Here is a 13,245-nt window from a genome sequence, read left to right as displayed (position 1 = left end):
ATTCAGTTATTTAAAACAAAAGTACGACTTAACGGTTTTCCTTTATAGATCGTGATTCACAGAAAACATTTCAACGTACAGGAAGTGACATCACAGAAGGCAGGCGAACACCATTCTCAGATTGGGATTAGAGATTCAAACACGCAACACCAGAAGAAACGTCAGGTTATTAGTGTGAAAAAACGAGATGAGATTAAAGCTCTTGTTTTAACTTAAACGTTCCAGACGAACGTTTCGTGATGTATCTTAATATTTAGTCTTTAGCTTATTAACTTAAATAGTTAAATTAACATTTTATTTTAATTCCAACCTTCCGGCCCTTGTTGGGGGAACGGCGTTCTGTAAACCCATCTGGACTTGTCGGTCTTGTCCAGTAGAAGTTAGCGTTGGCGTTAGCGTCTCACACCCTTTCCACGCACATGGCGATGCCCATCCCCCCTCCGATGCACAGAGCTGCCACGCCCCTCTGGCCCCCGGTCCTCTGGAGCGCGTACAGGAGGGTCACCAGGATTCTGCAGCCGGACATACCGATGGGATGTCCCAGAGAGATGGCTCCTCCACTCACATTCACCTGGGGGGGTGACTGGGTTAACCTTAGCCCTGACTATTAGCACGAATGCTAACCTCCCTTTAGCCACGTTACCTTGTCCGCATTGAGACCCAGTTCTTTCACCACGGCGACGGACTGGGCAGCGAACGCCTCGTTGATCTCGAACAAGTCGACCTGGTCCAGCTGCCAGCCCGCCTTTTCAACCTGAGTGGGAAGGAAACGGAAAGTTTGACGGTTGCCGTTAGCAACCACGACACATGCGGATCCAAACTGACGCTGGTTGACGGGGTGCTTCCGATCGCTCACCGCTTTCCTGATGGCCGGGATCGGTCCAGTTCCCATGATGGAGGGGTCAAGGCCCGCCTGAGCGGAAGACACGATTCTGGCCATGGGTTTTAAGCCACGCCTCTCTGCCTCTGATTGGCCCATGAGGACAGCCGCTGCTGCGCCATCATTGATTCCTAAATAAGAGGAAACAAGTTCCGACAACGGCTTCAGTTTTCTCTACAAAAAAAAAAAAATTACCGACTGATAAATAACTGAAAACGTAATTTTTATTTATTTACAGCTTCCACATTTTCATGAAAACTTCCATCAACCAAATATTTACAGACTATTATATTTTATTCCACCTTAAGGCGGCTTTGATGTCCCATTTTCCCAGCCGACCCCCATTGAACCCAACCCCAAGTGTGTGATTGGTGCGTTCAGTTTGGGTGTCGGTAAACATAAAAAAAGTCTAACTAAAAGTTTGTAATTATGGCTGACCAATCGAATTTAAATATTCTTAAACAGGAACTATTTTTAATAAATTTTTTCTATATAATATTTTTTATATATTTTTTCAGGAACTATTTTTTATCATATTTTTTCTTTAGCATGAATGCACCGCAGTCACGTCGGCAGACATCAGACGTGTGGTTAGCGTGCTTGAACGTCGCTAACCTGATGCGTTGCCGGGGGTGACGGTTCCGCTGCCGTCTTTGATGAAGCAGGGGCGGAGCTTGGACAGGCTGCCTGTACTACAACCGTGTTTTGGAAACTCATCTGCCGTCACCTCCACCGGACCTGAGCGGGACAGACCAACGTTAGCGCTGAAACGTAGCTGTAAGGTCAACCTGGATGATAAGCCCCTCCCCTCCTCGCCTTGTCGGGTCGTCACGGTAACCGGGACAATCTCTTTATCAAAGTGTCCCGCTTTCTGCGCCGCTTCCGTTCTGTTCTGGGATTGGACGGCGAACTGGTCCTGCTGTTCTCGGCTGACCCCCCACTGCTTCGCCACGTTCTCCGCTTTAAAAAAAAAGACATCGGTTCACCTCAGGAGCCAATGGGAGCGCTCGTTTACGTGTCATCAGCCGTCCTCACCGGTGATGCCCATGTGGTACCCGTGGAAGGCGTCCGTCAGCCCGTCGGCTACCATGGAGTCCTGCAGGGAGGCGTCGCCCATCCTGACCCCGCCCCTCATGTGCACCACGTGAGGACTCTGAACAAATTCACATTTAGGGGTATTTTTTTGACAAAATGTTGTAAATCACTTATTTTACATTATTTTGTTTTAATTTGAGCATTGATCCAGGGGGCGGAGTCTTTCTAGACACTTTAAGGTACAGGTGGGGGTTGTGTGTGCTGTGAGAACCCACCCTGCTCATGCTCTCCATGCCCCCGGCCACCACCACCGACGCCCCCCCAGCCTGGATGGACTGGACCCCCAGACTCACGGCCTTCAGCCCAGAGCCGCACACCATCTGGCAGCTCCAGGACGGCACCGCGTACGGGACGCCGGCGCCCACGCTGGCCTGGCGCGCCGGGTTCTGACCGTGACCTCAGCGCAGGAAACAGACGAACATCAGTATCACCCAATGACAGGTGAAGGCGGGACTTTGGCCGTGCTTATCTCTGAGCGCTCACCTGCCGTCAAGACGTGTCCCATGATGACCTCTGACACGTCTTCGGGTTTGACCTTTGCCCTCTCCAGGACGGCCTTGATCACAGCTGCACCCAGGTCACGCAGCGGCACCGTGGACAGGGCGCCGTTGAAGGAACCTGAGCACCAATGACAAGACGGCATGGAAGGATCGCGTCTCATGATTGGTTACTTCATCAGTATCAGTCAAGGTCCAGGATTATATATAACGGGATTATATGTAATCCCACATTCTCACATCATAGATATAAAGTATAATTTAATAGGAGCACATATATATTGTATTTTTTAACTTTCGAAGTCTAAAAGGTCTAATCTGGATAATAAAGAAACCATTTGAATAATAAATAATGAGTCTTGACTTAAGCACACGCCTCATTAGTCAAGTAATTGTGTTTGAGTTTAAACAAACTGGATAAACAGATGTCTTTATTTACATTTCCTGTCCAATCAGAAGCCAGGGTGTCAATTTTGTTTATCTCTCAATAAATAAATGAACATTTTTACTTTTATTGCTTAATATCTTTAAAAAAATAAATTTGTTGTTCCTCATTTTAGACCGATCGAACTTAATCCATTCTACCGTTCAACCAATGATTGGAAGCGCGTGTCCGTCGTCTTACGGCCGAGCAGCCAATCGGTGGTCAGAGAATACTGGCGACACACAGGTGAACCAATCAGAGCGCTGCGTCAGACTCGGTCCGTCAAACGGTGGTTTAAAAGGAAAGGTTCCCTTTCAGTTACACTTACATCAATTAAACGTTTACAATTGAACCCGATCGATAACCAATCAATCGATAAACCAAACAGGAGCGTTCCGTTCTGATCTAAATGTGTACTTTGTTCTAAACGGGGGGGGGTTAACTCTCACCAATCGGAGTCCGCGCTGCAGAAACGATGACAACAGGTTCGGGGTTCATGTTGACGGACGGACGGAAGTTGGATGACGACTTCCGGTTCTCTGGGACCGGAGGGTTAACAGAACTCCGTGATAATGACGAACGTTTACAGGAGAACCCGGTAAATAAACTCCAGCTCCGCCATAACCCGCCCCTCCCCCGTTCAATTGGTTTAACGTGGTGACGTAGCACTGACAAACCCGGAAGAGGAACATCTTTTAGCTAGCAGCGGCGGAACAGCGCCCCCTAGCGGGGCGGGTATGACACAGCGCTTCAAAATGAGTAATTTGAGCTGAATGGCACCTTTATTTTTAATTTAATCTTTATTTTAATCTGTTCTCCCGTTGTTTTTATGTGTTATTAATGTTGTGTGGAATATTATAAATTAATTAAATTATTTTTACACACATTCATCCTCCAGCTGGACATTTAATCCAAGGCGTCGTCTTTAAAAAGCGAAGTACGAGACGCGTTAAGAGGTCGGTGGACTTTCCGTCGGTTCGTAATGACGGCTTTCACATCGTAGTATTAAAAAAACTTTATTGGTATTTGGTCAGTACATGAAAAGGACTGATGTCAGAATATGAATGTGGCATATAAACTACTCACATTTAAACAGAATCTTTTTTTTTTTTCTCCATGAAAAAATTAAAATTGCATTAAAAAGAAATACAGGCCAACATCTAAAACGAACCTGATTATTGGAAAACAACTGCAGTTCAGTGACTCTAGCGACGTTTTGGGGGACGAGTGAACGGCCAGACGCCCGAGCTGGAACGAGGACACGACAGACGCGCTCAGGAAACAGACGAGCTTTATTTTAAATCAGACATCCACTCCATTCACATCTAAACAACCCAGACCTGGTAGATCCCTGTTAAGCAACACAAAAGGTGACAGAGGCATCACGAGAGGCAAAGGGGCGGGGAAAACAAAACGGCGCAGCGTCGGACTAAGCGTTTGTTGCCTTTGTTTGTATATCGTATAAAAAAGAAAAAGACTGTACAGGTGGTGGTGGTGGTGGGTGGATTACAAAACCGCGCTGTCGCCCGTGCAGGAGTCCAGGCCATTCTGGGCGTGCCGTGACCCCGCAGTCCTGGTGCCCTTGGTCACCACGGCGGCCTTGTCCTCGTGGGGGTCGGTGGTGGAGTCTGTGTCGTTCGAGTGCTGAGTCAGCGATGTCTCGCTGCCCGTGGGAGAGTCCACGCTCTCGTAGCCGGCGCTCAGCTGGCTCCCGAACCCCCCGGCTCGTCCGCCGGCGGCGGCGGCCACCTGGCTCCCCGACGCCTCCTCCGAGTGGTTGGACAGTTTGGCCTCGGCGTCGCCGGGGCTGGAGGCGGCGGGCGACATGGGGAAGTCCTCCTCGGTGCTGCTCACCTCGCGGTACAGGCCGGGCGTGGCCGCCTCGCCCCGCTGGGATGAGCCGCCGTTGCTCGGCCCGTTGGAGACCCGCCCGTAATCTTTGCCCGGCGGCGTCTCGGCAGGGGCACCGCCTTGCTCCGGCGGGGCGGGCGGCTCGGCGGTGGGGGAAGTCCTGCTGGGCCCCGCCCCGGCTGAGGCACCCGGCGTTTGGGACAGCTGGTGGCGGGAGTCCTTCAGCTGCTGCTGCAGGACCAGGATGGTGCTCTGCATCCCCTCCACCTCCTCGTCCAGCTGGATGATGAAGTCATTTAACTCTAGGGGGGGAGGACAGTGTCAGATCTCTCAGACCCCCCCTTGATAAACGTGCGGCTGCTGCTGGGCTCACCGTCCTGGCTGCTCTTCAGCTCCTCGCTGTACTTCTTCTGCAGCGCCAGCTCGGCCTCCAGCTGGGCGATGCGGCCCTGCGACAGCTGGCGGCCCAGCTCCTGGTTCTCCTGGATCAGCATGCGACACTTGGCCATCAGCTTCTTCCCCGTTTGGCTGCAAGGGAAACAAGTGTCACATCACACAGTGAAGCAGGAGACCAACGGAGATGCCAACCGACCCGGTTTCTACAGAGAGGTCTTCATCACAGCCGTTACAGTTCAGTTTCAACATCAACACGTAAATCAAACACTTGTGAACCAGAATCACGTGAATTTCGGTGCACATATCAAACACTGAGCTTCCTGTCGGGGTGATAAACATCCAAACCCTCGTTTCGGTGACTAAACCATCAAATGTCTGTGTGAGTTCTCAGTTCTCCACAGCTCTTTAGATCAATCTACTTGACTGTAAGAAAGTTTCTTGAAGACGTTTCTCCTCTCATCCAAGAGTTCTAGTGTTGGGGGGACACCGCCAGAACTGAAGAAGCTTCTTTTTAATGAGAAAAGAAACATCAAGAAACTTTCCTACAGTCCAGTGGATTGATCTAAACAGCTTTGGATGAAGCATCAAATCTTCAGGTCCGCTGGAACCCGAACCCAACATGGAGCATGAAAACAACAAGAGAACATTTCACAAACCGGAGCAGAGGTGCAGCCGTCTAAAGGCTAACAGGAAACTCAAGGAAGCAGGAGAAACGAGTCACAGACATATTCAGGAGGACTCAGTTTGGTTTGTTTGATCTACGCTCACAGCATAACCCAGAGGGGACCCAGCGCGTCCCCTCTGTGTGACCACGATTAGAAACGATTGTTCAGTTGTTCCACCAGAGGAAAATCAAATATTTAGTTATAGTTTACAAGAAGCGGGCATTAAACTGGTAACAGCCCGACATGGGAGTCGTTACATAAACGACTGGAGCAAACATCTAAAGTCTGTGTTCGAGTTTCATCTGCATAGAATTTCCGAGGGTGCGTGTCGACGTGTGCCGGCGTACCTCACGCAGATCAGAGTGTAAACAGCTGAGGGAGAGATGGAGGTAAACAATAACAACAACAACAATACACACAAATACAGTAAATACATGTCAGGAACTCATGAACACGACCAGTTGAAGACATTTTTGCATTCACAGCTTGAAAAACAGGACTCTGGCAGGAGTCCGATGAATTAAACAAAGATTAATTCATCTTTAACGGTTTGTACAAGAATAAACAGCAGCAGTTGTGCTTCTCAGGTTCACACACACACACACACACACACACACGCACACACACACACGCTCACACACACTGCAGTAAGAGTTCGTATCAGAGTTCAAATGAATCAAAACCAAACAAGTCGCAAAATAAAACATGGAAACACTCTACCGTGAGCGCCCCCTGCAGGTGAATGGGCCCTGAACCAAAGTCCTCTGGGGGGAGGAGGTGTGTGTGTGGGGGGGGACGTCTGGCTCCGCTCCCAGCATCATTTCTAGTGTCTCTTCCCCCAAAAAAAGTCTGAACTGTGACTCCTAGAAACCTTCCTCATGTCCCTGTGATGTGTCTAGACTCCCAGAAGTCTTTGTGTTTCCCAGGCGACTAGTGTGTGCGTGTGTGTGGGGGGGGCGATCCACAGTTAACGTCTGTACCGACAAAGTGTGCTGAGCGTCTGCAAAGTGTTCAATGTGGAGGCTAGGGCCTGTCTCGCCCTGCGCCACAACCCCCCCTAGAGTTAACATCAAACTGTCTGCTTTGGGGCGCAGGCGGGGGTGGGGGCGTATATCCGTGCTGGGGAGGGAGTGACCACCTCTTCGGGAACAGTCCGGACTCCTTCTTGAGGGGCTCCGAGCTGAAAACCTGACGTTAGGTTATGTGATATAGAACAAACACACACACGTTTTTCTCTCGTGGTGAGTACAGCGTGTCAGCCTCCCCCCCACCGTTGTTCCTGCATGCCTGCAGTGAGAGTGAGGGTCAGGAAGTCTTGGCTTTTTTTTTTTTTGAGGGGGGGAGGAGGAGGGGGGTTATTTTTGTTCGTCTTTACCTATCAGGTGTAAATTTCCAGGCACTCAGTTCATTTTGGGCCTGCTCCAGTTTGTCTTTAGTCTGTTCAAGTTCTGCCTTCATTTTGAGGAAAAACAAGTTGATGGCCGGGTCCACCATGGAGGAGCGGAGCTGCGCCGCGCTCGGCTGCTGGACTTGCTTCAGGTACTGGATCTGGGTCTGTGTGGGTGGGGGGCAAAACACATGGGTATTAGTGACAGGTGGAGCAAGAAATAAGAACGAGTACATCTGGTTTGAACAGCAGCAGCGTTTTCAGATGAACCGCGACAGAATTAAACACGAGCGACTCCAGCAGGTCGACTTCTGGTCGGGTAGAGATCATAAATTCAGCCTGATGCAGAACAAAAATTATTTTACCAACAAATCCCTTTTCAGAATTGTTTTAAAGAGGGAAATATATTAGAAGCAAAACATATTAGCATGAAACTCACTGTTCTGCTTAGTTTTCTCCGTTTTTTGGCTGATAATTGCTGTTTTTGGTGAAATCAGCCCACGTTCTACAGATGATAACTTCTTCTCCTTTGGGCTTTTCCCTTCAGGAGTCGCCACAGCCAATCATTTGCCTCCATCTAACCCTGTCTTCTGCATCCTCTTCTCTCACACCAACCATAATACTATTAATCAGTAATACACATAAAAATCTGAACTTTACAGAACTGCATTCTACTTTATTCTATTTATTAATTCTGAACTTTAATTGTACTGACGATAAATTAAGAATGGAAAAAGCTAGACACAAACTTTCTATTTTCCTGATGAAATGAGAAAGTCTAGTCTGTCTTTTGGTTGTTTCGTCAGCGGTCACACCTCCTCCACGCTTTATCTTTAGTCTGCACATCAGGATGACGAGTGATTACGAGGCGTGGCAACAACAATTACCAGATTAAATGAGAGAATCTCCAGTGCCAAGTCAATTTTTACGCATCACATTTATTGAAATGTTGCTCACTCTGCAGCACACCGTGGGATGTTTACCATTGATTAGAATAGAGGAGGATGGATGAGAATGTCAAAAATTCAGCCCACAAACACGCCAAAAATCCAATAATCACACAATAGTGAAAGCTGCATCCAGCTGCAGGCAGGAAGTAGAGAGGAGTTTACACCAAAGTGGAAAATCTGAATTGAAGGGCATTGAACCCTTCACGTACCGTGCACTCCTGCATTTCCTGCTCCTTGGTGGCGAGTCGCATCACCAGGATGTTCTCCCTGCGTGCCGATTCCTGCTGCTGCTGCTTGAGCTTCTCCTCCGACTCCTTCAGTCCCGTCACGTCGTTGGCTGAGACGGCGAAGAGGAGACGGTGCAAGAAAGAAACACTCGGTTAGGATGCGCAGCCACGATTGCCCATGAGAGAAAATGAATTGAATAAATATACTTACAGCATAAATCTGCATACTTTGCCTCCAGGACTTGCACGTAGGCCTCATGCTGCTTCCACCTGAAAGGAGCAGAGCATGTGCAAACATCAGCTGATCCGAACCAACAACACAACGGAGGTGCCAACACCAGAGCTGCTGTTTACCTGGTGCATAGCTCCTCTCTGGTCAGGGTCTTCATGTCAGATTCACACAGACGAACCTGCAGACACCAAAGCCCGGTTAGATGGAAGGGTTAGCTCACGTTTCAGACATGGGGGGCCTCGTTAGATGGTTGTAAACCATCACCAGGCTGTAAAGGAGGCTCACCTTCTTGGGCAGCGGCTCCTCGTTGGTCATCTTGACGGCTGAGGAGGAGAAAACATGACAGGAAGCCATCGTTAGCCACACCTTGAGTCCTGTTAAGCCGTAAGGCAGCATAATCTGACATGTATAACACGTTGGTGTTGATGCTAATTACTCAGCTAACCATCTGTTGGATCAAATAAACGTTAGCATTACCGGTTAATAAGCGCAGCCTAGCCAAACGCTCGATTAGCACGTCGGCTAACGGGGATGAAATAAGCTAACCAAGGTTAACGCTCGCGCGCGGTTGACGTTTAGCATCGGCTAGCGATGCAAATAAAAGCTTTGAAAGTGAAACGTGTCGGTATTTTAGGTTCTGTCTGGCTGCATGCGAGTGCTGGCTCCGTTTTCGGCTCCTTGTTATCACAAAATGGCGGAGAAGGAAACGACTCCCTCCCTTTGCGCTCCTTTTCCTCAAACTAGCGGGATCTTGGCAGCCAATTTCAGGCCTCAAACCGTCAATAACACTCACCAGACGCGCTTCTGTCGACGGTTCTAGATTCTCTCGGCTTCGCAGGTTGTTTTTAAGGCGCAAAGGTTGAACTGCGTGGTGGAATTGGAGGTGGATTTATATATAGTTGAGTCGCTTCGGCCTGGCAGACATCATCTTCGTCACTGAAGACAGAAGCGAATGGCTCGCGGCCGCTGCGTTCACCCGGGCTGCGGCGGAGAGCAGCCACAGATCCTCAACATAATCACGAGATCTCACTCTGAACTGTCAAGCGGAGGAGAACCCGAGGGATTTAAAGTTAAAATTATAGCTTAAACAACTCTAAGACCGACTGAAATAATTCCTTAAACATTTAAGTCATCATTTAAAAACTTAAATACTGACATTTTTTGTTGGTTAATCGGGAATTTTGTTCATTTTGGAAGTCAACCCACAGGATCATCAACAAAAACTGCCAAACTCCTGTGTGTCATTGCCAGCATCTTTGTTTCCTTTGCACCCTAATTTTTTTTACTGATTTATCGCCTTGTATGTCTTATTATTACGTGTTTTTTAACCGTTATTTAGACCAGAAGAACATTTTAAAACCTGAAAACGTAAAATTACTTCATAGCAAAGGTAAAGATCTCGTTTGTGTATAGTGACGATCATCTTGATATAGACGATCTCTGGTATTACCTCCGTTGTCGTAGGATTGATCACGTGATACTTCAGTTTGACGTTAGTTGGATAATAATGTTAATAATGCGACTTCTACAAATTATTTTCAATTATTATGGTTATATTAGACGTCATTACAACTATTATTTATTTTACTATCACAGTAACAATAAACGTTTTGAATACTTTAAATCTGTCTGGAAAAAAACGCTTCTTGCACTGTAGGGGGAAAGCTATTATCAAATATGATTAATTATGCTAATATACAGCTTTTTCGAAACATAAACGATTACTTATCAATAAAGAAAAGTTATAAATAATTGTTGTGAAAAATTCGTCTCTTTTTATTTTTATTCTTTTTATTTGAAATTCTACTAATTATTGACCATCTTTTTTCACCCCCCCCCCTGCGAGATGATAATGGTACAGTCCACACCCTGTCAAATTGAAATAGCTCACTTCAAGGGCAGTTATTAGAGCGTCTGCTGTCTTCCTCCCGTCGTCTGATAACTACCATGAATATGCTTTGCAGAGTTGGACAAATACGCAGGTAAAACTGACATAAACTCATCATTTATTCCTGTTCCCAGTTCAAAATGCACAAAAAAACGAGTTCAGCTGACTGCTGCTAGCTTAGCCATGAACTTGACGTAGTTGTGACAGCTAGCCATACTGCTAACTTTTACTTTAGCTGCTCGGGGTTCGTTCGTGGCGCATTGATTAATTGATCGGGATATTCGACATGTATTAGTGATTCCTAGTGATTGCATAACTTAAACACGCGTTTTATTTTCTAGCTAGCTAACTCGGTGCCACCTGATTATACAGCGAATGTATAGTTAAACTTTAGTACATATTTAGTTCACATTATTAATTTTTTAAAAATAATTATAATTTATATTTATTATATTTATACTGTTTTTATATTTAAAAAAAAATGTCCCTCTTTTTATATATATATATATATATATATATATATATTATAAAAACATTATTGAAAATGCGTATCCCTGCAAGTGAATTATCAAACCAGATTAACAGTGCTAGCCTAACCTGGGCTGTCATCATCCAGTTCAATCATTCATATTATTTTAGTGTTATTTGTGAAGTGGTTGCGCTTATCCACACACACACACACACACACACACACACACACACACACACACACAGGTGTGTCACATGTGCCTCTGCTTTGTTTCAGGTGTGCAGCCAGCCTGAGCCACACCGTAAGCCGAGCAGCCGTGTGTGTTTCCAGGCAGAAGCACACACTCCCAGACCTGACGTACGACTACGGCGCTCTGGAACCCCACATCAATGCAGAGATCATGCAGCTGCACCACAGCAAGCACCACGCCACCTACGTCAACAACCTGAACGTCACCGAGGAGAAGTACCAGGAGGCGCTGGCAAAGGGTACGGCCGACGTCACGTCACTGCTGCACAGGGGCTGACACAACGGCGTGTTTTCATTCAGCTGTTTGTGCTTGACATGTTTTTTTAGGAGATGTGACGACGCAGGTTGCCCTGCAGCCCGCTCTGAAGTTTAACGGAGGAGGCCACATCAACCACACCATCTTCTGGACAAACCTCACCCCAAATGGTGGCGGCGAGCCACAGGGTGAGACGACACGACTCTGAACAGATTGGCTTGTTTAGCTTACACCCCATTTTGTCCTAATTTAGGGTGTTGTCCAGAATTCAATCTCTTGCGTTTGTCATCCAGCCCCGCTCTGATGTAGCGCCTGTCTGTCACCTTCTGCAGGCGAGCTGATGGAGGCCATCAAGCGAGATTTCGGCTCCTTCCAGACGATGAAGGAGAAGATGTCCTCGGCTACGGTGGCGGTGCAGGGCTCAGGCTGGGGCTGGCTCGGATACGACAAGGACAGCGGGAGACTCCGTATCGCCGCCTGCGCTAACCAGGATCCCCTGCAGGGAACCACAGGTCGGTTCTCAGCAGCTTTTGTGTCGAGTGCATCAGTTTTACACTCTTTGCTGAACATCTGGTGTCAGACGGAGCCTGCAGGGTGACTGTTTCCTGTCTCTGACATTCAGGTCTCATCCCACTGCTTGGTATCGACGTCTGGGAGCACGCCTACTACCTACAGTACAAAAACGTACGGCCGGACTACGTTAAGGCCATCTGGAACGTCATCAACTGGGAGAACGTGAGCGAGCGACTTCAGTCTGCCAAAAAGTAGAACCTCACTCTCAAATTTCCCACAATCCCTTCCACCTTTACCTGGATGAATAATCTTTGCAGATGATACTCAACTTTACTTTGGAGTTTCCACAGAGGAGTTGATGATCCTCTGAAATACATTTGACATCGCTGCAGTTGTCTTTGTTTGTTTGTTTGTCAGCCTTTTTCAAACGCACATATTTTCACACTGAGGTGTCAAACTCACACCAAAACCAGACAATGTAAAGGCAGTCCATGTTTCTGATGTATTCTAATAAAACATCACCATAATAATAGTGAACGTTGGACATACGGGTCGTTCTGTGATGATATATTAAAGCCTGATTAAAGCTCATTTTGTTAGCAACAGATTTCTTTATATCATATCAGTAAATCAGAGACTCATTACATTTAATACTTGATGGAATTTTATGGAAGTACATGAATTTCATTGAATCAAATTTGGTGAAGCGAGGAGCAAATTTTGAATTCAATCAGTCACTTTCATCTAATGGAGCTGCACGATGACCATATTTGGTTAGTTTCTGTTTGTTTTTTAACATTTGCTTTTTTAAACCACAGGCCAATGGCTTCCATCCAATCAAAAGATTTCGTTGGAAACCATGACCTCATGACCTCATCAGTGTGGCGTGATCGCTCCTGTTGAATCACAGTGGCTCCAGCAGGGGGCAGTGTTTCCTAAGGTTTACACAATTATTCCTCAAGTAGTCACATTTTTCTCTTAATGTTTCATGATTTTACTTGAGCGTCGTATGTTCTAAAACACAATCTATTCATCTGCCGCCAGCGGTTTTTAAAGTCCTTGAACGATTCATTCTGCGAGAGATTTCCTTCAAGGTAAGGTCAAGGACCATCTTTCTTGAACTGCACGAATGGCTTCCAGCTGTTCCATCTCCTGTCGGTCGCTCTGCACTTCCTGTCGGTGATTACGACCGACTGACCAGTTCTCCGGTGGGAATATTGCGTTCCAGAGGTCTCTTCCTTTTTCTGGAGGTCGTATCTGGATGTG

General features: G+C 47.0%; 3 protein-coding genes across 3 annotated transcripts; 1 reads left to right on the top strand and 2 right to left on the bottom strand.

Moving 5' to 3' along the window:
* Positions 1-22: 22 nt before the first annotated feature.
* acat2 (acetyl-CoA acetyltransferase 2) lies at positions 23-3,550 on the bottom strand. The gene is made up of 9 exons (XM_068342941.1): positions 3,346-3,550; positions 2,459-2,593; positions 2,191-2,372; positions 1,916-2,033; positions 1,697-1,840; positions 1,496-1,618; positions 857-1,011; positions 644-754; positions 23-571 (listed from the first exon to the last, which is right to left on the bottom strand). Exons 1-9 carry the CDS (start codon positions 3,392-3,394, stop codon positions 401-403), a joined length of 1,188 nt encoding a protein of 395 aa, XP_068199042.1. The 5' UTR covers positions 3,395-3,550; the 3' UTR covers positions 23-400.
* Positions 3,551-3,896: 346 nt separating this feature from the next.
* On the bottom strand, positions 3,897-9,569 carry wtap (WT1 associated protein). Its single transcript, XM_068343033.1, has 8 exons — positions 9,398-9,569; positions 8,890-8,927; positions 8,727-8,782; positions 8,584-8,642; positions 8,355-8,482; positions 7,184-7,362; positions 5,121-5,275; positions 3,897-5,049 (listed from the first exon to the last, which is right to left on the bottom strand). The coding sequence occupies exons 2-8, from the start codon at positions 8,917-8,919 to the stop codon at positions 4,403-4,405; spliced, it is 1,254 nt and encodes a 417-aa protein (XP_068199134.1). The 5' UTR covers positions 8,920-8,927; positions 9,398-9,569; the 3' UTR covers positions 3,897-4,402.
* An 889-nt stretch (positions 9,570-10,458) lies between these two features.
* Positions 10,459-12,570, top strand: sod2 (superoxide dismutase 2, mitochondrial). Its single transcript, XM_068342314.1, has 5 exons — positions 10,459-10,586; positions 11,238-11,449; positions 11,538-11,654; positions 11,799-11,978; positions 12,089-12,570. Exons 1-5 carry the CDS (start codon positions 10,552-10,554, stop codon positions 12,232-12,234), a joined length of 690 nt encoding a protein of 229 aa, XP_068198415.1. The 5' UTR covers positions 10,459-10,551; the 3' UTR covers positions 12,235-12,570.
* Positions 12,571-13,245: the final 675 nt, after the last annotated feature.

The sequence above is a fragment of the Antennarius striatus genome, chromosome 19 (genome assembly GCF_040054535.1).
Source record: "Antennarius striatus isolate MH-2024 chromosome 19, ASM4005453v1, whole genome shotgun sequence".
NCBI classification, from domain to species: Eukaryota; Metazoa; Chordata; class Actinopteri; order Lophiiformes; family Antennariidae; genus Antennarius; species Antennarius striatus.
The sequence above is the reverse complement of the archived record's forward strand: the minus strand, read 5'-3'. Positions and strand labels throughout refer to the sequence as shown.

Excerpts from the sequence above, each read along its gene's own strand:
- acat2 (XM_068342941.1), bottom strand. The coding sequence starts at position 3,394 with ATGAACCCCGAACCTGTTGTCATCGTTTCTGCAGCGCGGACTCCGATT. Across the intron at positions 2,594-3,345 it reads TGCAGCGCGGACTCCGATTG|GTTCCTTCAACGGCGCCCTG; the intron begins GTGAGAGTTAAC and ends ATTGGTGCTCAG. Across the intron at positions 572-643 it reads TGGGTCTCAATGCGGACAAG|GTGAATGTGAGTGGAGGAGC; the intron begins GTAACGTGGCTA and ends TCACCCCCCCAG.
- wtap (XM_068343033.1), bottom strand. The coding sequence starts at position 8,919 with ATGACCAACGAGGAGCCGCTGCCCAAGAAG. Across the intron at positions 7,363-8,354 it reads AGGAAATGCAGGAGTGCACG|ACCCAGATCCAGTACCTGAA; the intron begins GTACGTGAAGGG and ends CCACCCACACAG. Across the intron at positions 5,050-5,120 it reads GCTGAAGAGCAGCCAGGACG|AGTTAAATGACTTCATCATC; the intron begins GTGAGCCCAGCA and ends CTCCCCCCCTAG.
- sod2 (XM_068342314.1), top strand. The coding sequence starts at position 10,552 with ATGAATATGCTTTGCAGAGTTGGACAAATACGCAG. Across the intron at positions 10,587-11,237 it reads AGAGTTGGACAAATACGCAG|GTGTGCAGCCAGCCTGAGCC; the intron begins GTAAAACTGACA and ends GCTTTGTTTCAG. Across the intron at positions 11,450-11,537 it reads CCAGGAGGCGCTGGCAAAGG|GAGATGTGACGACGCAGGTT; the intron begins GTACGGCCGACG and ends ATGTTTTTTTAG.